The following is a 24,830-nucleotide window of genomic DNA, read 5'->3' as shown; positions in this document are numbered from 1 at the left end:
TCAGAAAGGTGACGTTGGTCCTTTACTGAGGAGGTTGACTTCCTGTTTCTCTGCAGAAGAAAGTGACACGTAGACACAGTTAGTGTGCAAACAGCTGTGGTTGTGCACTGCTTTACTGGTTTCACTGGACAGTTAAATACAGTTTGATGAGTTTCAGGCTTCAGATGGACTAACGAGGCTACAGTCATCCAGCAGAGAGGCACCAAGAAGTCAAATAACAAACAAATCCCTCCACAGTCCATCACTTTGGTTCACTTCCTGTCTCTGATGCTGGTGTCACACTTCAGGCTCCGCCTCCTTCACACACACACACACACACACACACACACACACACACACACACACACACACACACACACACACACACACACACACACACACACACACACACACACACACACACACACACACACACACACACACACACACACACACACACACACACACACACACAACGGTGCGTTCAGGTGACTGATTTCAGCCAATTAAACGCAGAGTTATTAAGTGTCTCTATGGTTAAGGGCATTAGATGGATCCATTACTTCACTATGGAACAGGATCAGGGATATGTGATGTATTTATGTCCTGAGTTTAAAGATAAAAATAACTTTTCTGTCACAATTCTGACTTTAAATTCAAATACATTTTCACATGTGGCCCTAATCCTCCATGTAAATAATCAGGACTTTTAGCATCGTAAAACACACTTCATTCAAAGTGGACAGAAACTAAATAAAACTACCAAAAGCCATCTTGGTTCATCTTTCCACTGTTCCAACAATCACCACTCTGGTTTGGTTGAAATAAACCCTTAATTCACCCATTTACATGTGGAGATATGCTGGCTCTATACACGCTAAAAGTCCTGATTATTTACATGGAGTCTGGTGGAGATATGCTGGCTCTATACACGCTAAAAGTCCTGATTATTTACATGGAGTCTGGTGGAGATATGCTGGCTCTATACTAAAAGTCCTGATTATTTACATGGAGTCTGGTGGAGATATGCTGGCTCTATAGACACTAAAAGTCCTGATTATTTACATGGAGTCTGGTGGAGATATGCTGGCTCTATAGACACTAAAAGTCCTGATTATTTACATGGAGTCTGGTGGAGATATGCTGGCTCTATAGACACTAAAAGTCCTGATTATTTACATGGAGTCTGGTGCGCTGGGTGATGGAGATTTCACATTAAACTAAAAGGATCTAATAAAAAAACAAAAAAAAAAAAAAAACATGCAAAAATAGTGTGCAGGTTGAAAAAAAACCTGAAGTTAGCCTTATCATCCATGTTTGGTGACTTTTAATCAGTTATCAGTTTGAATAAATGGATTTAAAAAGGTGAAAATAATGTGGGTTTTTACTGAAACACATCTGAAGTCATATAGTCGACGCTGACGTTTAAGAGGAGCCCCTGAACGCACCGGCAGACATGTTAAGAGCCCTGTGGCAGGGGGCGGGGCCTGAGGTGTGACACAGCCGCCGTCATAATGCACAACCAATCAGCTGCCTCCGTCGGCTGCCGGAGTCTCCGAAGCGTCCGAAGGATTATTGATAAGGCATCCGTTCTGATCCACCGCCGCAATCAAAAACTACTTCCTGTTCCCAAAGAGTCTGTTCTTTTCAAAATAAAAGCAGGTAAACAGAAAGCATCACAGTTCAGTTTGGGCTTCAGTCTGTCAGCGTCAGGGCGGCTCGGTTACCGATCACTAATGGATCAAAAACCAGACCAAAACACAACTAAGACTTTAAACTGCCATGGTATTTTATATATCATGAAGAGGTCTTTGTTTCCCTGTCACAAAACCAGAACCAGAACCAGAACCAACAATAACAACACATGGGCTATCGGGATCGGCCCAGACAAACTGCTGCATCCCGACACACAAACTCAGGATGTTTTTACAGTTTTCAACGGTGAAACTGAATGAAAATCTGAAGAATTTAGCGTTGGTCGGGGTGGAGATGTTACAACATTGTGAGATTTATTATATTTGTTTTAAATCAACGAAAACATCTGCACATTCAAGGATCTAAAACGGATCAAAATCCAGACCAGAGCGGAGTTCAGACTTCAAACTGAACTAGTGGTTGTTTCCTTTGACAGAAAGAACCACCAAACATCGCTACTGGCCCAGAGGAATCCATGCTTCATACGGTTCATCATTAATTGAAGTTTTGATCAGCACACCCAGATTAGGCCGATTATTTTCTATAGAAACAGCTGACAGGAAACTGAAGATCTCCGAGTTGGGGACCAGAACACTGGTCCACATGTTAAAGACCCAACTGCTCATCCATTCATCCAGAGAATAATCCTGCGGACCCTGCGGTTGGAACAAACTGATCTAATTAATTTAGTTTTTGTTTAAAATAAGAAGTGTGTTTGTTCAGTGCTGGTCCAATCACAGACCAGAGCCCTGATCAGCTGACAGACTGAGCAGCGTGTCAGACTCTCAGGACGGCGTCTGCGGCCGCTGTGGCGCTCTGCAGTCTGTACCCGTGCCGCTCTGGTGGGGGGGGCAGTCTGTGTTTGGGCGGGGCCCCGCCCCCTCCGACCCATCCTGCCCTCTGATTGGAGGATCTCCTCCTGTGGCTTTAATTTCTACTGAAACAACATTCAAATCTTCCATTCCTGCTCCTTTTTCTCCCCTTTCTTCTACCATTTCGCTCTGTCTGTCTCTTCCTCCTCCTCCTCCTCCTCCTCCTCCTCCTCCTCCTCCTCCTCCTCCTCCCGTTTCTCCTCCGTCCACCCAGACCTCTGCCACCACGCTGGCGCCCGCTGCGTCTCCGGCGGCGCTCAGAGCTTCGGTAAAGATGGCTGCTGTGTGAGAGACCCAGTTCAGCTCTGCCCTCACCTCTCCTGCTCCTGTAGGCAGGGTGGCGTTCGGCTCGCTGTGCAGCGTGGCGAGTGGGTCAGTGTTTTCTGGTCCTGGTTCTGGTTCTGTCCCAGCGGCTGTAGTGGCAGCGTTGTTGTTGAGGTTGTCCTGCAGCGCCTGTGCCTGGTTGTTGGCCGGCTGACCCTCAGGATGACCCTCAGGCTGACCCTCAGGATGACCCTCAGGATGACCCTCAGGATGACCCTCAGGATGACCCTCAGGATGACCTTCAGGCTGACCTTCAGGCTGACCTTCAGGCTGACCTGCTGGATGACCCTCGGGCTGACCTGCTGGCTGACCCGCCTGTTGCTGACCCGCCTGTTGCTGACCCGCCTGTTGCTGACCCGCCTGTTGCTGACCCGCCTGCTGGTTCTGCAGAAGCATCTCCTGGATCCGGATCTGCTGCAGGATAGCAGGAAGCTCGTAGTGGTGAAAGAAGTAGATCATAGAGTGCTGAACAGGAATAAGAAGAAGAGGTTAGTGACGGAATATTTAGTTTAGTTTAGTTGGACAAAGAAACCCACCAAACTCCATGTAAATAATCAGGACTTTTATCATCGGAAAACACAGACAGAAACTAAATAAAACTACCAAAATCCGTCTTGGTTCATCTTTCCACTGTTCCTACAATCACCACTCTGGTTTGGTTGAAATAAACCCTTAATTCACCCATTTACATGTAGAGATATGCTGGCTCTATACACGCTAAAAGTCCTGATTATTTACATGGAGTCTGGTGGAGATATGCTGGCTCTATACACACTAAAAGTCCTGATTATTTACATGGAGTCTGGTGGAGATATGCTGGCTCTATACACGCTAAAAGTCCTGATTATTTACATGGAGTCTGGTGGAGATATGCTGGCTCTATACACACTAAAAGTCCTGATTATTTACATGGAGTCTGGTGGAGATATGCTGGCTCTATACACACTAAAAGTCCTGATTATTTACATGGAGTCTGGTGGAGATATGCTGGCTCTATACATGCTAAAAGTCCTGATTATTTACATGGAGTCTGGTGGAGATATGCTGGCTCTATACACGCTAAAAGTCCTGATTATTTACATGGAGTCTGGTGGAAATATGCTGGCTCTATACACGCTAAAAGTCCTGATTATTTACATGGAGTCTGGTGGAGATATGCTGGCTCTATACACGCTAAAAGTCCTGATTATTTACATGGAGTCTGGTGGAGTTTGGTGATGGTAATTTTGGGGCTATTTCATGTTAAACTAAAAGGATCTTACTTTTTAACTAAAAAGAACTATCTCAGTAGGGATCCATCCCATAATGTTGTCAGACACTTCCACTCACAATCTGAGTCTGTCAGCAGTACCAACAGAACTTGTAGTGGACTCTAACTGCTGCTGAACATTAGTCCTGTAGGGTTACATTACAGCTCGGTTCTGGTTTAATACTGGATCAGTTTCAGAGATTGTTGTTCCATCAGCAGGGCTGAGCAATTAATTGAATTTCGATTTCAATTTTGGCTCCCAACGATCACCAAAATAGTATAATCGAGAAAAAACGATTATTTTGCCATGTTCTGTTTTGCAAGAAGACTCTTATTTTGTCTTGTGTTCTGAATAACCCCCCGCTGTAGTAAACTTTGTATTCCCCCGACACGCTGTATTCACTTACTGTTTAAAACGTGTTCCAGCTTAGTGGCGGTGCACATAGGCATACTGCTCAAAAACAACATGAAAAAACATATTAACGTTCCCTCAGCATTTAGTGTTGTTGTTAAACTGTATGTAAATGAGCAGGGACGTTAAATCAGCTGTTTCACGTAACGGTACTCTAAGGTACCGCCTATGTGCTGCGTTTTTCCTATAAGCCCACTGAGGGCGACATTATTTTTGGCACAACGTTTAGTAATGACAGTCGTAGTGGTCATAGTGAGTGAAAATGTGATGTGAGATGCACATTGTGTTATGTATCTGGAATTGTTCATTAGCTGTGTAAATTATGTGTGATATCTGTAAAGCTGAACCGACTCACCAAACAGAATTTATTCTGATCCAGAGACTCTTTCTGTGAGATAAGATTATACCCTGGACACTCTCCATTATATCCAAAGGTTAATGAGTAATCGTGTTAAATAATCGTGATTTCAATATCGACCAAAATAATCGTGATTATTATTTTTTCCATAATTGAGCAGCCCTATCCATCAGACACTCCGACACACACACATGGAGACAGAGAGTCCAGGTGTTAGGGTGTCTTCCTGTAAGTGTGAAGATGATGAAGGTGTTTCTGACCTGGATGAAGAGCCAGGATGTGACCAGCGCCAGGCTGCTGTACTGACCGTTGAAGCGGTAGTGATAGGCGTAGAAGGCAAAGTGGTACAGATAGAAGAACCTGAGGAACCCAAACACATTCAGCTTAAAGAGATATAGTCTCTAACTCATAGATTTAGAGGTAACAGTTAGTGTGCTGGGATTGGTCCAGCCCCGTGCCTCTGGGCGTGGTTCTACAGAGCCAATGGCGCGCGGTGGTGCTGGTCATGTGACTCACCTGAGCCAGTGGCGTTTGCTGGTGTTGGTGTGGCAACAGATGGCGTCGTACTGGTCGGCCAGCCACACGATGAGGATGATGTAGAACGCTGTCGTCGTGTCGTTGAAGAACTCCGACATGATGGCCTCCATGCCTGAAGACAGGAAGTGACATCACAGGCTCAGGGTTTAAAACCTCCAACCAACAGCTCGGATATATTTTCAGAATAAACCATTTCATATTTTAAGAAAAGGTTGTAATATTTAGAGATTAAAGGTTGTAATATTTAGATTAGATTTAAAAAGTCAATGTTGTTTCTTTTAGCGGGACAAAACCTCCAACCAATCAGAGAGACTCATTTGTTCCTCTCTCAGTCAAGCTCATTAATGAGCAGCGAAGAACGTATGACTATGAATTCATTAATGTATATCTGTGACTGAATGTATGTATGGATATGAATGGATGAATGAATGTTTATTTATAACTGGATGTATGGAGGAATGATTGGAAGGCATGTATGGGAGAACAGAAGGATGTAGGAAGGATGGCTTTTTATAAGTATAGAAAATGGTACTTTGTAATTTGCAGAGCTCTCTGAGGAGCCCAAATGTTTCCTGTACTTTTGTCTTCTAACTGTTTGAGCCCTGTGCTTGCTGTGTGTCTGTTGTAACTCTTGCAGCAATTTCTCCCAGTGTCCAAAACTCATGTCTCCTTAGGGAGACTAATACAGAAACTTTGGCTTTTGACTCGAGCAGAGACGACACAACTTTTATGTGATGAAGCGGTGTAATAATGAAGCCGTGTGGCGTTAGACGCTCAAAAGATACATTCAGCTCCACGTCTGCTCCTCCAACACGCTGAAGCTTTAGACGAGACTTCAGCCGGGTCCGGCCTCAACTCGCACTATCGCCTCATGTCCAGGGACACAGCTCAAGTTTTAGGGATGTGGGCTGATGTGGGCTGATGTGGGCTGATGTGGGCTGATGTGGGCTTACCAACGAGGGCCAGGATGACGGTGAGCAGAGGGGCTGCTGGGAAGGCGATGGTCATGTTCATCTCCAGCATCTGAAGAAGATCGACTGAGGACGAGCAGACCGACACACAGCTGAAGGTTAGATCTTCTGTTCTAAACTTCTCAAACGGTTTGAAATGTAAAACACTGAACTGGATTAAACTGCATTGGGTGCAAAGGAATGACTTGAGCCGCCCTTCTTTCCCTCTGATTGGTCGGGATGGGAATCGGTGCTAAAAGGGTACTTTAAAACAAAAGAAGAGCACCAAACGATGGTCTTGTCGGGGACATTAAAGAACGACTTGTGTATTGCTACATAACAACAATGAACGCAGCGTCGCGAAATTAACACTCGCCAGTCGCCAAACGCAGGTGATTTTTCTGTTTGGCGAGTAAAGTTCAGAGAGCTATCCGCCAGATGGAGAGAACATGTTTGTACCAAAATAGTTTGGTCAACGTGTTCTTTTCAGACTTCTTTTTGGTGAAGGTGCAGCTACTTTCTTCTGTTCCTCCGCTGGCGGCAGGTCATTGGTTCGCTGGTGCAGACATGCACGCACGCACGCACACACACACACACACACACACACACACACACACACACACTCACAAAGTTACAGACACACACACACACACACACACACACACACAAAGTTACAGACACACACACACACACACACACACACACACACACACACACACACACACACACAAAAGACACACACACACACACACACACACACACACACACACAAAGTTACAGACACACACACACACACACACACACACACACACACACAAGTTACACACACACACACACACACACACACACACACACACACACTCACAAAGTTACAGACACACACACACACACGCACACACACACACACACACACTCACAAAGTTACAGACACACACACACACACACACACACACACACACAGTTACAGACACACACACACACACACACACACACACACACAAAAGTTACACACACACACACACACACACACACACACACACAAGTTACAGACACACACACACACACACACACACACACAAGTTACAGACACACACACACACACACACACACACACACACACACACACACAGTTACAGACACACACACACACACACACACACACACACACACACACACACAAAGTTACAGACACACACACACACACACACACACACACACACAGTTACAGACACACACACACACACACACACACACACACACAAAGTTACAGACACACACACACACACACACACACAAAAGTTACAGACACACACACACACACACACACACACACACACACACACACACAAAGTTACAGACAAACACACACACACACACACACACACACACAGTTACAGACACACACACACACACACACACAAAGTTACAGACACACACACACACACAAAGTTACAGACACACACACACACAAAGTTACAGACACACACACACAAAGTTACAGACACACACACACACACAAAGTTACAAACACACACACACAAAGTTACAGACACACACACACACAAAGTTACAGACACACACACACAGTTACAGACACACACACACACACACACACACACACACACAGTTACAGACACACACACACACACACAGTTACAGACACACACACACACACACACACACAGTTACAGACACACACACACACAAAGTTACAGACACACACACAAAGTTACAGACACACACACAAAGTTACAGACACACACACAAAGTTACAGACACACACACACACACACACACACAGTTACAGACACACACACACACAGACACACAAAGTTACAGACACACACACACAAAGTTACAGACACACAAAGTTACAGACACACATACACACACACAAAGTTACAGACACACACACACACACACAAAAGTTACAAACACACACACACACACACACACACAGTTACAGACACACACACACACACACAGTTACAGACACACACACACACACACACAAAGTTACAAACACACACACACACACACACACACACAGACACACACACACACACACACACACAGTTACAGACACACACACACACACACACACACACAAGTTACAGACACACACACACGCACGCAAAAACAACAACTGCTGTTTAATATTTAATATTTGGCGGTGAGTTAAAAAGTAAATTTGGGACACTGGTTGTGATGTCATGGCAACCAGCATACAGACGCACGTTAGACCGTTTAACGGTCAGCATTTAAACCGTGTTGAAGCCAGTTACTAGCTAACGGTAGGCTAACGTTACCGTTAGCTGCTGCCAACTAGCATCATGTGCAGCGCTGTAACGTCTGTTTCAGAGCACCAGAGGGCAGCGCAGGAAGTCAGGAGACAGCGTAAGGGGGCACCCAGATCTGCTCCGTCCTTCGGCCCGGAATATATACCGGTCCCATGGAAACCGGGTTTTAGTACCCGACCCTACTAACTGGCTAGTACTGGTTACCTTCGTTGTTGGATTGGTTCGGTTCAGGAATAAGGAGTGTGATGTCAGGGTAAGAATACCAACGTAAGCCAATCAGAGGAGAAATAGGGCGGGACATTCCTTCAACATCCCAGGAAACACAAATTTGTCCACTGTACTGGTTTGGTTCTGGTCTGAGTCAGTTATTGACTGAAGACTGAAGTGAAGCGATTTGAACTGGACTGAACAACAACCAGTCTGAACCGGTCGGGACCGGGGCCTGTGTGACGCCAGGTTTGGGAGGAAACTGACCGATGAAAACGAAGATCTGGTGGTGAGAATATCTGAGCAGCATGGACACGGACAGAGTCTGAAACACAGAAACACAATCATCAGCCGAGTCTGAAACACAATCATCAGCTGAGTCTGAAACACAGACACACAATCATCAGCCGAGTCTGAAACACAGAAACACAATCATCAGCCGAGTCTGAAACACAATCATCAGCCGAGTCTGAAACACAATCATCACAGTCTGAAACACAGACACATCATCAGCCGAGTCTGAAACACAGAAACACAATCATCAGCCGAGTCTGAAACACAGACAACACATCAGCCGACTGAAACACAGACACACAATCATCAGCCGAGTCTGAAACACAGACACACAATCATCAGCCGAGTCTGAAACACAGACACACAATCATCAGCCGAGTCTGAAACACAGACACACAATCATCAGCCGAGTCTGAAACACAGACACACAAACACCCCCGGTGGGGGAGGGTGTATAGCTACAGACACGGCCCCCCTTCTCTTCTCTGCTTCTCTTCATAGTGGTCAGATTCATCTAGCAGCCCTTATAGAGCTGGCTCAGGTCTGCCTTGGACCAGCTCTTAGTTATGCTGTTCTAGTTCTAGACCTTCCTCTGACCCACTGAGCTCCTCTCTTTCCATCTGTGTGTATCCTTGTCCCAGAAAGTCTCGTTACTAACTTAGCTCTGGGAGCTTATTCCCCGGAGTCCGTATGTATTCTTTCACCCAGCATGTTTCCTTGGATTAGGGTGGCCCCTAAATCATAGTTGCAGCTGTCGAAATGGTCCTGCTCCACGCCCTGCTATGCCCTGCTACACCTTGTAGTACCCTGCTACACCTTGCTACACCTTGTAGTACCCTGCTACACCCTGCTACACCCTGTAGTGCCCTGCTACACCCTGTAGTACCCTGCTACACCCTGCTACAACCTGCTACACCCTGTAGTACCCTGCTACACCCTGTAGTACCCTGCTACACCCTGTAGTGCCCTGCTACGCCCTGCTACACCCTGCAGTACCCTGCTACACCCTGTAGTGCCCTGCTACGCCCTGCTACACCCTGCAGTGCCCTGCTACACCCTGCAGTGCCCTGCTACGCCCTGCAGTGCCCTGCTACGCCCTGCAGTGCTGGTTTATGATCCATGGTTTTTGAAGTGCAGCTGTTTGCATCGTGACTTACGAAGATGACCATGATGACGAAGGCGGCCAGGTATGACGTTCTGGCCATCCACATGCTGACGAAGCGGTAATGTTCTCCAGACACCACGTTCCTCAGGAACCCTGCGGAGAACCACGCTGTGACATCACACACCTGCTGATGACTCACAGCTCCAGATACACTGACATCATACACCGTCTACAAAACTAACTTAGAATTTACCTCATTGACCCCAATACAAGATGTCTCTCTCTCTCCTTCTCCCGCTGTCTCTCCCTCTCTCTCTCTCCTCTCCTTGTCCCTTTCTGTCTCCCTCTCTCTCTCTCTCTCCTTGTCCCTTTCTGTCTCTCTCCTCTGTCTCTCCTTGTCCCTTTCTGTCTCTCTCTCTTTCTCTCCTTGTCCCTTTCTGTCTCTCTCCTCTCTCTCTCCTTGTCCCTTTCTGTCTCTCCCTCTCTCTCCTTGTCCCTTTCTGTCTCTCTCCTCTCTCTCTCCTTGTCCCTTTCTGTCTCTCTCCTCTGTCTCTCCTTGTCCCTTTCTGTCTCTCTCCTCTGTCTCTCCTTGTCCCTTTCTGTCTCTCTCCTCTTTCTCTCCTTGTCCCTTTTTGTCTCTCCCTCTCTCTCTCCTTGTCCCTTTCTGTCTCTCCCTCTGTCTCTCCTTGTCCCTTTCTGTCTCTCTCCTCTTTCTCTCCTTGTCCCTTTCTGTCTCTCTCCTCTGTCTCTCCTTGTCCCTTTCTGTCTCTCCCTCTCTCTCTCCTTGTCCCTTTCTGTCTCTCCCTCTGTCTCTCCTTGTCCCTTTCTGTCTCTCTCCTCTGTCTCTCCTTGTCCCTTTCTGTCTCTCTCCTCTGTCTCTCCTTGTCCCTTTCTGTCTCTCTCCTCTTTCTCTCCTTGTCCCTTTCTGTCTCTCTCCTCTGTCTCTCCTTGTCCCTTTCTGTCTCTCTCCTCTTTCTCTCCTTGTCCCTTTCTGTCTCTCTCCTCTGTCTCTCCTTGTCCCTTTCTGTCTCTCCCTCTCTCTCACCTTCTCCCGCTGTCTCTCCCTCTCTCTCGCTCTCTCCCTTATTCTCTCTGTCGGTCTGTCTCTCTCTCCCTCCCTCCTCTTTGTCTCTCCTTCTACCCGTCTCTCTCCCTCTCCATGTTTCTGTACCTTTGTTCTCCTCGTTCTCAGCGAGCGCCTTCACGCTGGACATCAGGATATCATCGTAGCCCAAAAACTCGTCCAGCAGGAAGCGACTGAATCCGTCACCGAAACACTCGTCCTTCATGGGATCTGAAAGGTTTCATCACAGGAGTTAAAGTCATGTGTTAGTCATGTGTTGAAGTCATACATGACTGTGAGGCAGACAGGTGTTAAAGTCATGTGACTGTGAGGCAGGAGTCATGTGACTGTGAGGCAGGAGTCATGTGACTGTGAGGCAGGAGTCATGTGACTGTGAGGCAGAGGCAGGAGTCATGTGACTGTGAGGCAGGAGTCATGTGACTGTGAGGCAGGAGTCATGTGACTGTGAGGCAGGAGTCATGTGACTGTGAGTCTCACCCAGAGTGACGACCATGACGGGGATGTTGAGTCTCTGTCTGGTGCTCTGAGACAGACGCAGGAAGCCGTACTCCAGAGAATACTCCACGATGTATTCCTCCTGAGGCCACACTGCAACAACAGACAGAACAGACTGGTCACACTGCAACAACAGACAGAACAGACTGGTCACACTGCAACAACAGACAGAACAGACTGGTCACACTGCAACAACAGACAGAACAGACTGGTCACACTGCAACAACAGACAGAACAGACTGGTCACACTGCAACAACAGACAGAACAGACTGGTCACACTGCAACAACAGACAGAACAGACTGGTCACACTGCAACAACAGACTGGTCACACTGCAACAACAGACTGGTCACACTGCAACAACAGACAGGAACAGACTGGTCACACTGCAACAACAGACTGGTCACACTGCAACAACAGACAGAACAGACTGGTCACACTGCAACAACAGACAGAACAGACTGGTCACACTGCAACAACAGACTGGTCACACTGCAACAACAGACTGGTCACACTGCAACAACAGACTGGTCACACTGCAACAACAGACTGGTCACACTGCAACAACAGACTGGTCACACTGCAACAACAGACAGAAACAGACTGGTCACACTGCAACAACAGACAGGAACAGACTGGTCACACTGCAACAACAGACAGAAACAGACTGGTCACACTGCAACAACAGACTGGTCACACTGCAACAACAGACAGAACAGACTGGTCACACAGCAACAACAGACAGAACAGACTGGTCACACTGCAACAACAGACTGAACAGACTGGTCACACAGCAACAACAGACAGGAACAGTGCAGGCAAAGCATAGCTCATTAGCTCCGCAAGCAAGCAACATGTCGGTAAAGGAGATTTGCCGTTTGTGTAACGAGAATTTAGGAATAAAAGAATAAAAGGCCCCATTTCAGGTTCCCGGACCATATTCCAAAAGAAGGATCCAAGAGAAAAAAAGCATTTGCGTGAGGCTAACAGAATTAGGGCTACCGCTGTCTGAAAATCCTGGTTAGCTGATTGGATAAACCATCTGTCTATCACCACCTAAACCCACCTCAAAACCAACGCTGATTGGCCCGGTCGTTTGGCTAACGGCTCCAAATGTTCTCTATCTCAAGATGCCAGACTGATCTGCGAGTGGAAAACTGGAGCTCGCCAGATCAGGACGGGCTCACGAGGCTACAGTCCTCTATGTGCATGCTAAAAATAAACAACAAGCTGCACAACAACTGACTGAGGCAATGAGTAAGGTATCCATATGGCTAACTAATTCATGCTTAGACCTGAACATAAGTAAAACAGTATGTATGTATTTTACAAAACAAACTACTGTGACTTATGACCCTGAGGTAATTGTTAACCAAGAGAAGGTCAGAGTGGTATCCGACTTTAAATATCTGGGAATCATCCTAGACTTACAATTCGGATTTAAAAAGCATACAAAAAAGGTTGCCAATATTGTTAAATTTAACCTGGCAAATTTTAAGGACTTAAGACCATACCTACCAATGATGGCCGCAAAGCTCTTCTTGCATGCGATGATCTTCTCACATTTTTCTTACTGTTTAACTAGCTGGTCGCAAGCCAATAAAACAACATTGCAACCATTGGAGTCACTTTATAAACTGGCATTAAAGACATTGGACCGCAAGGGTAATAGCTATTAATTAAAAAACACAACATGTTTAGCTTTGAAAACTTCAGAAACTTTGCTGATGCCTGTCTTGTCTTTAAGGTACTCCGTGGGCTTGCTCCACCACCACTGTGTCAGTTTATAAAACAGAAAGATAAGGTCAATAGAGTCACCAGAGCAACCACCAGAGGGGATTGCATAGTTCACTTTAGAAAAAGTAGGATTGGAAGCACAGCCTTTTCTGTCAGAGCTACAACTTTTTGGAATAGTTTGCCCAATAAGTTAAGGGAGTGTAATAGTCTCTCCTCTTTTAAAAAACATCTTAAATCTTGGATTAGGGACAATTACAGTCATACACCAAATACATAAGCCCATGAACATACTTTATATTTATTTTATTTTTTTCTACATTGCATTGCTACTGTATTTATTAGATTTATAGTGTATTTGTATTGATTTTTGTATTTTAGGGTGCCTGTTAAGACCTGGCTAGGGACAACAGATGGAAACTAGCACTTGTAGCTAACTCTGGCTTGTTTACAGCAAGTAATTTGTCTGTTGATCAATGAGCATTGTCCCTATCACATGAATAAATAATAAATAAACAGACTGGTCACACTGCAACAACAGACAGGAACAGACTGGTCACACTGCAACAACAGACACAACAGACTGGTCACACTGCAACAACAGACAGGAACAGACTGGTCACACTGCAACAACAGACACAACAGACTGGTCACACTGCAACAACAGACACAAAAGACTGGTCACACTGCAACAACAGACTGGTCACACTGCAACAACAGACAACAGACTGGTCACACTGCAACAACAGACTGGTCACACTGCAACAACAGACACAACAGACTGGTCACACTGAAGCGGCAAAAAAGCGACAAAATCCTTGAAAATAGCAAATAAAAGTTTTGTTAATAAAGCTACAAAAAAGTAAAAGAAGACCTATTTTACAAACGTAACCATGTCTCTAAAATCCTGTAGTGACCCAAATGTAAGACTTTTGTTCCCTATGTGTGAAAGTTTATTCCGGGTCTAGACTTATAAACAATAATCAGCTACAACAACAGATCAGCCAATCAGCAGTGACCTGAATGGGCCGCTACAAAAAACGGCTTCCAAATGTGGACAGAAGAGTAAGAAATATAAAAACTAAAATAAAAAGTCGGCCCCACTGAAACAACAACAGACGGTAACAGACATCTGGGGAACAGTGGGCACTATTAACCCTTGTGTCTTCTTCCTGTTAGTGTCACATGTCCAGACCCTCCTCCACAGAGCTGCGGAGGAGGGTCTGGACATGTGAGACTAACATGTGTAGACTAGTCAGACTCTCCTCTGCAGCTCTGTGGAGGAGGGTCTGGCTAATCCACACACTCCGATGTTCAGTCCCTCCTCCAACGTTTTGTTTTTCTGGGTCAAAATTTTAAATGACAACTTTTTTTTCAACGAACGGCCTTCAATGGGATAATGACACAGAGCCGGATGACACCAAATGGCCTTCAATGAGAACATGACACAAAGCCGGATGACATCAAACAGCCTTCAATGAGAATGTGACACAGAGCCGGATGACACCTAACAGCCTTCAATGGGATAATGACACAGAGCTGGATGACACCAAACAGCCTTCAATGGGAACGTGACACAGAGCCGGATGACACCAAACGGCCTTCAATGAGAATGTGACACAGAGCCGGATGACACCTAACAGCCTTCAATGGGAACATGACACAGAGCTGGATGACACCAAACAGCCTTCAATGGGAACGTGACACAGAGCCGGATGACACCAAACGGCCTTCAATGGGAACATGACACAAAGCCGGATGACACCTAACAGCCTTCAATGGGAACGTGACACAGAGCTGGATGACACCAAACAGCCTTCAATGGGAACGTGACACAGAGCTGGATGACATCAAACGGCCTTCAATGAGAATGTGACACAGAGCCGGATGACACCAAACGGCCTTCAATGGGAACGTGACACAAAGCCGGATGACACCAAACGGCCTTCAATGAGAATGTGACACAGAGCCGGATGACACCAAACGGCCTTCAATGGGAACATGACACAGAGCCAGATGACACCAAATGGCCTTCAATGGGAACATGACACAGAGCCAGATGACACCAAATGGCCTTTAGCTGGGAACATGACACAGAGCTTTTCTGAAGCCAGAGATTAACCGGCAGGTAAACACAGTAAACTATTCTAAAATACATAAAACAATATCATGCAGAGTTAAAGGAGACTAGAGATGGATGGAGTTTCTGTCCAGGAGGAAGAAGAGAGGAAGATGAGAGGGAGAAGAAAAAAAGATGAGGAGGATGAGAGGAGGAAGATGAGGAAGAAGAGAGGAGGAAGAAGAGAGGAGGAAGAAGAGATGAAGATGAGAGGAGGAAGAAGAGAGGAAGAAGAGAGGAAGATGAGGAAGGAAGATGAGGAAGAGGAGGATGTGAGAGAGGGAAGAAGAGGAGGAGGATGAGGAAGATGAGGAAGAAGAGGAGAAGAGGAAGAGGAGTGGAAGAGGAGGATGAGGAAGAGGAGGAAGAGGAGAGGAAGAGTTTACCTGCTCTGGTCATCATCTCCAGCTCAGACACTGAGTCGTCCAGCGGCTGCATACCTTTAGTAGTCTGACTGAAGGAGACGTCCTGACTGCCATTCCCTCCCCCTCCCCCTCCTCCTCCTCCTCCTCCTCCTCCTCCAATCAGAGACGGCTTCAGACGAGGCTCCATGTCCAGATCAAACTGCAGCACATCACAGGAAACACATTCAAACATTCATTTAACTTATCAAAAGCACATTTTATCCAAAGAACTACAGGAAGGAATCAGAGAACTAACGATGTATTATGGGTCAGACCATAGATGTATTATGGGTCAGACCATAGATGTATTATGGGTCAGACCATAGATGTATTATGGGTCAGACCATAGATGTATTATGGGATGTATTATGGGTCAGACTATAGATGTATTATGGGTCAGACCATAGATGTATTAGGGGTCAGACCATAGATGTATTATGGGTCAGACCATAGATGTATTAGGGGTCAGACCATAGATGTATTATGGGATGTATTATGGGCCAGACCATAGATGTATTATGGGTCAGACCATAGATGTATTAGGGGTCAGACCATAGATGTATTATGGGCCAGACCATAGATGTATTATGGGATGTATTATGGGTCAGACTATAGATGTATTATGGGCCAGACCATAGATGTATTAGGGGTCAGACCATAGATGTATTATGGGCCAGGCCATAGATGTATTATGGGCCAGGCCATAGATGTATTATGGGATGTATTATGGGTCAGACCATAGATGTATTATGGGTCAGACTATAGATGTATTATGGGCCAGACCATAGATGTATTAGGGGTCAGACCATAGATGTATTATGGGCCAGACCATAGATGTATTATGGGTCAGACTATAGATGTATTATGGGCCAGACCATAGATGTATTAGGGGTCAGACCATAGATGTATTATGGGCCAGACCATAGATGTATTATGGGTCAGACTATAGATGTATTATGGGCCAGACCATAGATGTATTAGGGGTCAGACCATAGATGAATTATGGGCCAGACCATAGATGTATTAGGGGTCAGACCATAGATGTATTATGGGCCAGACCATAGCTGTATTATGGGCCAGGCCATAGATGTATTATGGGATGTATTAGGGGTCAGACCATAGATGTATTATGGGTCAGACCATAGATGTATTATGGGCCAGGCCATAGATGTATTATGGGATGTATTATGGGCCAGACCATAGATGTATTATGGGATGTATTATGGGCCAGACCATAGATGTATTATGGGCCAGACCATAGATGTATTAGGGGTCAGACCATAGATGTATTATGGGTCAGACCATAGATGTATTATGGGATGTATTATGGGCCAGACCATAGATGTATTATGGGTCAGACCATAGATGTATTAGGGGTCAGACCATAGATGTATTATGGGCCAGACCATAGATTTATTATGGGTCAGACCATAGATGTATTAGGGGTCAGACCATAGATGTATTATGGGCCAGACCATAGATTTATTATGGGTCAGACCATAGATGTATTAGGGGTCAGACCATAGATGTATTATGGGCCAGACCATAGATGTATTATGGGATGTATTATGGGCCAGACCATAGATTTATTATGGGTCAGACCATAGATGTATTAGGGGTCAGACCATAGATGTATTATGGGATGTATTATGGGCCAGACCATAGATTTATTATGGGTCAGACCATAGATGTATTAGGGGTCAGACCATAGATGTATTATGGGCCAGACCATAGATTTATTAGGGGTCAGACCATAGATGTATTAGGGGTCAGACCATAGATGTATTATGGGCCAGACCATAGATGTATTATGGGATGTATTATGGGCCAGACCATAGATGTATTATGGGTCAGACCATAGATGTATTAGGGGTCAGACCATAGATGTATTATGGGCCAGACCATAGATGTATTATGGGTCAGACCATAGATGTATTATGGGTCAGACCATAGATGTATTATGGGATGTATTATGGGCCAGACCATAGATGTATTATGGGTCAGACCATAGATGTATTAGGGGTCAGACCATAGATGTATTATGGGCCAGACCATAGATTTATTATGGGTCAGACCATAGATGTATTAGGGGTCAGACCATAGATGTATTATGGGATGTATTATAGGCCATAGATTTATTATGGGTCAGACCATAGATGTATTAGGGGTCAGACCATAGATGTATTATGGGCCAGACCATGTTTATTATGGGTCAGACCATAGATGTATTAGGGGTCAGACCATAGATGTATTATGGGCCAGACCATAGATGTATTATGGGATGTATTATGGGCCAGACCATAGATGTATTATGGGTCAGACCATAGATGTATTAGGGGTCCCATAGATGTATTATGGGCCAGACCATAGATTTATTATGGGTCAGACCATAGATGTATTAGGGGTCAGACCATAGATGTATTATGGGCCAGACCATAGATGTATTATGGGATGTATTATGGGTCAGACTATAGATGTATTATGGGCCAGACCATAGATGTATTATGGGTCAGACTATAGATGTATTATGGGCCAGACCATAGATGTATTAGGGGTCAGACCATAGATGTATTATGGGCCAGGCCATAGATGTATTATGGGATGTATTATGGGTCAGACCATAGATGAATTATGGGCCAGACCATAGATGTATTAGGGGTCAGACCATAGATGTATTAGGGGTCAGACCATAGATGTATTATGGGCCAGACCATAGATGTATTATGGGATGTATTAGGGGTCAGACCATAGATGTATTATGGGCCAGGCCATAGATGTATTATGGGATGTATTAGGGGTCAGACCATATATGTATTATGGGTCAGACCATAGATGTATTAGGGGATGTATTATGGGTCAGACCATAGATGTATTATGGGCCAGTCCATAGATGTATTATGGGCCAGGCCATAGCTGTATTATGGGCCAGGCCATAGATGTATTATGGGATGTATTAGGGGTCAGACCATATATGTATTATGGGTCAGACCATAGATGTATTATGGGCCAGGCCATAGATGTATTAGGGGTCAGACCATAGATGTATTAGGGGATGTATTATGGGTCAGACCATAGATGTATTATGGGCCAGTCCATAGATGTATTATGGGCCAGTCCATAGATGTATTATGGGCCAGGCCATAGATGTATTATGGGCCAGGCCATAGATGTATTAGGGGTCAGACCATAGATGTATTATGGGTCAGACCATAGATGTATTATGGGTCAGACCATAGATGTATTATGGGCCAGACCATAGATGTATTATGGGTCAGACCATAGATGTATTATGGGTCAGACCATAGATGTATTATGGGCCAGACCATAGATGTATTATGGGCCAGACCATAGATGTATTATGGGCCAGACCATAGATGTATTAGGGGTCAGACCATAGATGTATTAGGGGTCAGACCATAGATGTATTATGGGATGTATTATGGGCCAGACCAACTAACCGGAGAACTAACCATGTTACGACTGTGTCTGCGTCTCACCTGTACGGAGCTGTTGTCGAACATCTCCATGGTCATCTCCTCCTCTTCCTCGTCTTCGTCCTGCAGCGCTGCCAGGCTAAGCCCGCCCCCCCGGCCCGGCCCCCACTGCCCCCAGCGCCTCCTGCAGGCTGGCCGTGGCGTCGTAGTGCTGCAGGAAGACGGGCGCGCGGCTAGAGTTCTTCTGGATCTCCACCCGCAGGATGCCGTCCCGCGGCCAGCGCTCCCTCACCGCCTCCAGGCAGTCGATGGGCGAGCGAGAGAAGGCGATGTGGATGTAGGCCAGGATGAAGAGGACGAAGAGCGCCTGGCCACGAACACACGGGAGATAATGCTGTCAGGCTTTCATTTTTGAGACAATATTGCCCAGATGTTCCCTAGATATTACCTAGATGTTCCCTAGATGTTGCCTAGATGTTCCCTAGATATTACCTAGACTCTCCCTAGATGTTCCCTACATATTACCTAGATGTTGCCCAGCTATTACCCCAGATGTTGCCCTAGATATTGCCCAGATGATCCCTAGATATTGCCCAGAAGTTGCCCAGATGATCCCTAGATATTGCCCAGATGATCCCTAGATGTTCCCTAGATATTGCCTAGATTCTCCCTAGATGTTCCCTACATATTACCTAGATGTTGCCCAGCTATTACCCCAGATGTTGCCCTAGATATTGCCCAGATGATCCCTAGATATTGCCCAGAAGTTGCCCAGATGATCCCTAGATATTGCCCAGATGTTGCCTAGATGTTCCCTAGATATTACCTAGATTCTCCCTAGATGTTCCCTACATATTACTTAGATGTTGCCCAGCTATTACCCCAGATGTTGCCCTAGATATTGCCCAGATGATCCCTAGATATTGCCCAGAAGTTGCCCAGATGATCCCTAGATATTGCCCAGATGTTGCCTAGATGTTCCATAGATATTACCTAGATTCTCCCTAGATGTTCCCTACATATTACCTAGATGTTGCCCAGCTATTACCCCAGATGTTGCCCTAGATATTGCCCAGATGATCCCTAGATATTGCCCAGAAGTTGCCCAGATGATCCCTAGATATTGCCCAGATGTTGCCTAGATGTTCCCTAGATATTGCCCAGATGATTCCTAGATATTGCCCAGATATTGCCTAGATGTTCCCTAGATATTGCCCAGATGTTGCCCAGATGTTTCCCAGATATTGCCTAGATGTTCCCTAGATATTGCCCAAATGTTGCCCAGATGTTTCCTACCTTTAGCAGGACGAAGAACTCGAAGACCCTCCTGAAAGACGGTGGGAACAGTCGGGCGTAGGTGACGGCCATCTTGAAGAAGAGCGCGTGGAAGAGGCGGTCCCGGACATTGATGAGCGGGTTCTGGTTGATGTTGGGGTTCCGGAGCCGGTTGGGTCCCATGTTGTTGTTGTTGTTGTTGTTCAGAGGGACGTTGTTGTTGTTGGGCTGGTTCTCAGACATGATGAGTCGCTGTGTTACTCCGCACACAGCAAACTGACTAACAGCTGATCCTAGGTCAGCATGGCTCCTCTCAGCCAATCAGATCACAGCCAGGTAAGCCTCTCAGCCAATCACGACAGAGTCCGAGGGAGGAAAGAAAGACTTCTTCACACAGATGACTCTGAAAAGAAACCAAAGAAATCTTTGATCAATGAATTGATAGTTCCAGATGTTAAACTATCGCTGCTCAGTTTAAATATTTCGACACTCCAGGATCTGGGTCAAGGCACTGCCTCTACCTCAGAACCTTGCCCACTCAAATCTGGGGTCCCTGAGGGATCAGTCCTGGGTCCCCTCCTCTTCTCTCTGTACACCAACTCTCTCTGGTCTGTCATTCACTCGCACAGCTTCTCAACCACAGCTACGCAGACGACACCCAACTAATTCTCTCCTTTCCTGAGTCTGAAACTCAAGTAGCAGCACGTATCTCGACCTGTCTGACTGACATCTCTTCTTGGATGTCCAACAAGACTGAGCTCCTTTTCCTTCCAGGGAAGGGCTCTCCTACCCAAGACCTGACTATAACTCTGTGGTAGCCCCCACCCAGACTGCTAGAAACCTGTGGTATTCCCCACCCAGACTGATAGAAACCTGTGGTAGTCCCCACCCAGACTGATAGAAACCTGTGGTAGTCCCCACCCAGACTGATAGAAACCTGTGGTAGCCCCCACCCAGACTGATAGAAACCTGTGGTAGCCCTCACCCAGACTGATAGAAACCTGTGGTAGTCCCCACCCAGACTGATAGAAACCTGTGGTAGCCCCCACCCAGACTGCTAGAAACCTGTGGTAGTCCCCACCCGGACTGCTGGAAACCTGTGGTAGTCCCCACCCGGACTGCTAGAAACCTGCCCCACCCAGACTGATAGAAACCTGTGGTAGTCCCCACCCAGACTGCTAGAAACCTGTGGTAGCCCCACCCAGACTGATAGAAACCTGTGGTAGCCCCACCCAGACTGATAGAAATATATGTAAAAAGCTGCATAACAGATAAACTAGTGTGGATACGTCCTAGTGTCTGATATAACAGGTAAACTAGTGTGGATATGTTCTAGTGTCTGATATAACAGGTAAACTAGTGTGGATATGTTCTAGTGTCTGATATAACAGGTAAACTAGTGTGGATATGTTCTAGTGTCTGATATAACAGGTAAACTAGTGTGGATATGTTCTAGTGTCTGATATAACAGATAAACTAGTGTGGATATGTTCTAGTGTCTGATATAACAGATAAACTAGTGTGGATATGTCCTAGTGTCTGATATAACAGATAAACTAGTGTGGATATGTCCTAGTGTCTGATATAACAGGTAAACTAGTGTGGATATGTTCTAGTGTCTGATATAACAGATAAACTAGTATGAATATGTTCTAGTGTCTGATATAACAGATAAACTAGTATGGATATGTGTTAGTGTCTGATATAACATAAACTAGTGTGGATATGTCCTAGTGTCTGATATAACAGATAAACTAGTATGGATATGTTCTAGTGTCTGATATAACAGATAAACTAGTATGGATATGTGTTAGTGTCTGATATAACATAAACTAGTGTGGATATGTTCTAGTGTCTGATATAACAGATAAACTAGTGTGGATATGTTCTAGTGTCTGATATAACATAAACTAGTGTGGATATGTTCTAGTGTCTGATATAACAGATAAACTAGTGTGGATATGTCCTAGTGTCTGATATAACAGATAAACTAGTGTGGATATGTTCTAGTGTCTGATATAACAGATAAACTAGTGTGGATATGTTCCTAGTGTCTGATATAACAGATAAACTAGTGTGGATATGTTCTAGTGTCTGATATAACAGATAAACTAGTGTGGATATGTTCTAGTGTCTGATATAACAGATAAACTAGTGTGGATACGTCCTAGTGTCTGATATAACAGGTAAACTAGTATGGATATGTTCTAGTGTCTGATATAACAGGTAAACTAGTATGGATATGTTCTAGTGTCTGATATAACAGATAAACTAGTATGGATATGTTCTAGTGTCTGATATAACAGGTAAACTAGTATGGATATGTTCTAGTGTCTGATATAACAGATAAACTAGTATGGATATGTTCTAGTGTCTGATATAACAGATAAACTAGTATGGATATGTTCTAGTGTCTGATATAACAGGTAAACTAGTGTGGATACGTCCCAGTCTCTGATATAACAGATAAACTAGTGTGGATATGTTCTAGTGTCTGATATAACAGATAAACTAGTGTGGATATGTTCTAGTGTCTGATATAACAGGTAAACTAGTGTGGATATGTTCTAGTGTCTGATATAACAGATAAACTAGTGTGGATACGTCCTAGTGTCTGATATAACAGATAAACTAGTGTGGACATGTCTGATATAACAGGTAAACTAGTGTGGATATGTCCTAGTCTGATATAACAGATAAACTAGTGTGGATATGTCCTATGTCTGATATAACAGATAAACTAGTCTGTCCTAGTGTCTGATATAACAGATAAACTAGTGTGGATATGTCCTAGTGTCTGATATAACAGATAAACTAGTGTGGATATGTTCTAGTGTCTGATATAACAGATAAACTAGTATGGATATGTTCTAGTGTCTGATATAACAGATAAACTAGTGTGGATATGTTCTAGTGTCTGATATAACAGATAAACTAGTATGGATATGTTCTAGTGTCTGATATAACAGATAAACTAGTGTGGATATGTTCTAGTGTCTGATATAACAGATAAACTAGTGTGGATATGTTCTAGTGTCTGATATAACAGATAAACTAGTGTGGATATGTTCTAGTGTCTGATATAACAGATAAACTAGTGTGGATATGTTCTAGTGTCTGATATAACAGATAAACTAGTATGGATATGTTCTAGTGTCTGATATAACAGATAAACTAGTGTGGATATGTTCTAGTGTCTGATATAACAGATAAACTAGTGTGGATATGTTCTAGTGTCTGATATAACAGATAAACTAGTGTGGATATGTTCTAGTGTCTGATATAACAGATAAACTAGTATGGATATGTTCTAGTGTCTGATATAACAGATAAACTAGTGTGGATATGTTCTAGTGTCTGATATAACAGGTAAACTAGTGTGGATATGTTCTAGTGTCTGATATAACAGATAAACTAGTGTGGATACGTCCTAGTGTCTGATATAACAGATAAACTAGTGTGGATATGTGTTAGTGTCTGATATAACAGGTAAACTAGTGTGGATATGTCCTAGCGTCTGATATAACAGATAAACTAGTGTGGATATGTCCTAGTGTCTGATATAACAGATAAACTAGTGTGGACATGTCCTAGTGTCTGATATAACAGATAAACTAGTGTGGATATGTTCTAGTGTCTGATATAACAGATAAACTAGTGTGGATATGTCCTAGTGTCTGATATAACAGATAAACTAGTGTGGATATGTCCTAGTGTCTGATATAACAGATAAACTAGTGTGGATATGTTCTAGTGTCTGATATAACAGGTAAACTAGTGTGGATATGTTCTAGTGTCTGATATAACAGATAAACTAGTATGGATATGTTCTAGTGTCTGATATAACAGATAAACTAGTGTGGATATGTCCTAGTGTCTGATATAACAGATAAACTAGTGTGGATATGTTCTAGTGTCTGATATAACAGGTAAACTAGTGTGGATATGTTCTAGTGTCTGATATAACAGATAAACTAGTATGGATATGTTCTAGTGTCTGATA

At 44.6% G+C, this 24,830-nt stretch overlaps 1 protein-coding gene across 1 annotated transcript in view; it reads right to left on the bottom strand.

The window, feature by feature from the left end:
- Positions 1-24,830, bottom strand: part of tmem259 (transmembrane protein 259) — a 25,888-nt gene continuing 1,058 nt past the window's right edge. Inside the window, 13 exon segments of the mRNA XM_028572487.1 lie at positions 1-50; positions 2,708-3,335; positions 5,150-5,249; positions 5,406-5,538; positions 6,380-6,463; positions 9,151-9,208; positions 10,335-10,435; positions 11,454-11,576; positions 11,844-11,954; positions 16,101-16,278; positions 19,616-19,682; positions 19,684-19,919; positions 20,849-21,230. Of these exon segments, the coding sequence (XP_028428288.1) occupies positions 1-50; positions 2,708-3,335; positions 5,150-5,249; positions 5,406-5,538; positions 6,380-6,463; positions 9,151-9,208; positions 10,335-10,435; positions 11,454-11,576; positions 11,844-11,954; positions 16,101-16,278; positions 19,616-19,682; positions 19,684-19,919; positions 20,849-21,070 (2,091 nt within the window). The 5' untranslated portion in view covers positions 21,071-21,230.

This window comes from Perca flavescens, unplaced genomic scaffold (genome assembly GCF_004354835.1).
Source record: "Perca flavescens isolate YP-PL-M2 unplaced genomic scaffold, PFLA_1.0 EPR50_1.1_unplaced_scaf_1, whole genome shotgun sequence".
Classification (NCBI taxonomy): Eukaryota; Metazoa; Chordata; class Actinopteri; order Perciformes; family Percidae; genus Perca; species Perca flavescens.
The sequence above is the reverse complement of the archived record's forward strand: the minus strand, read 5'-3'. Positions and strand labels throughout refer to the sequence as shown.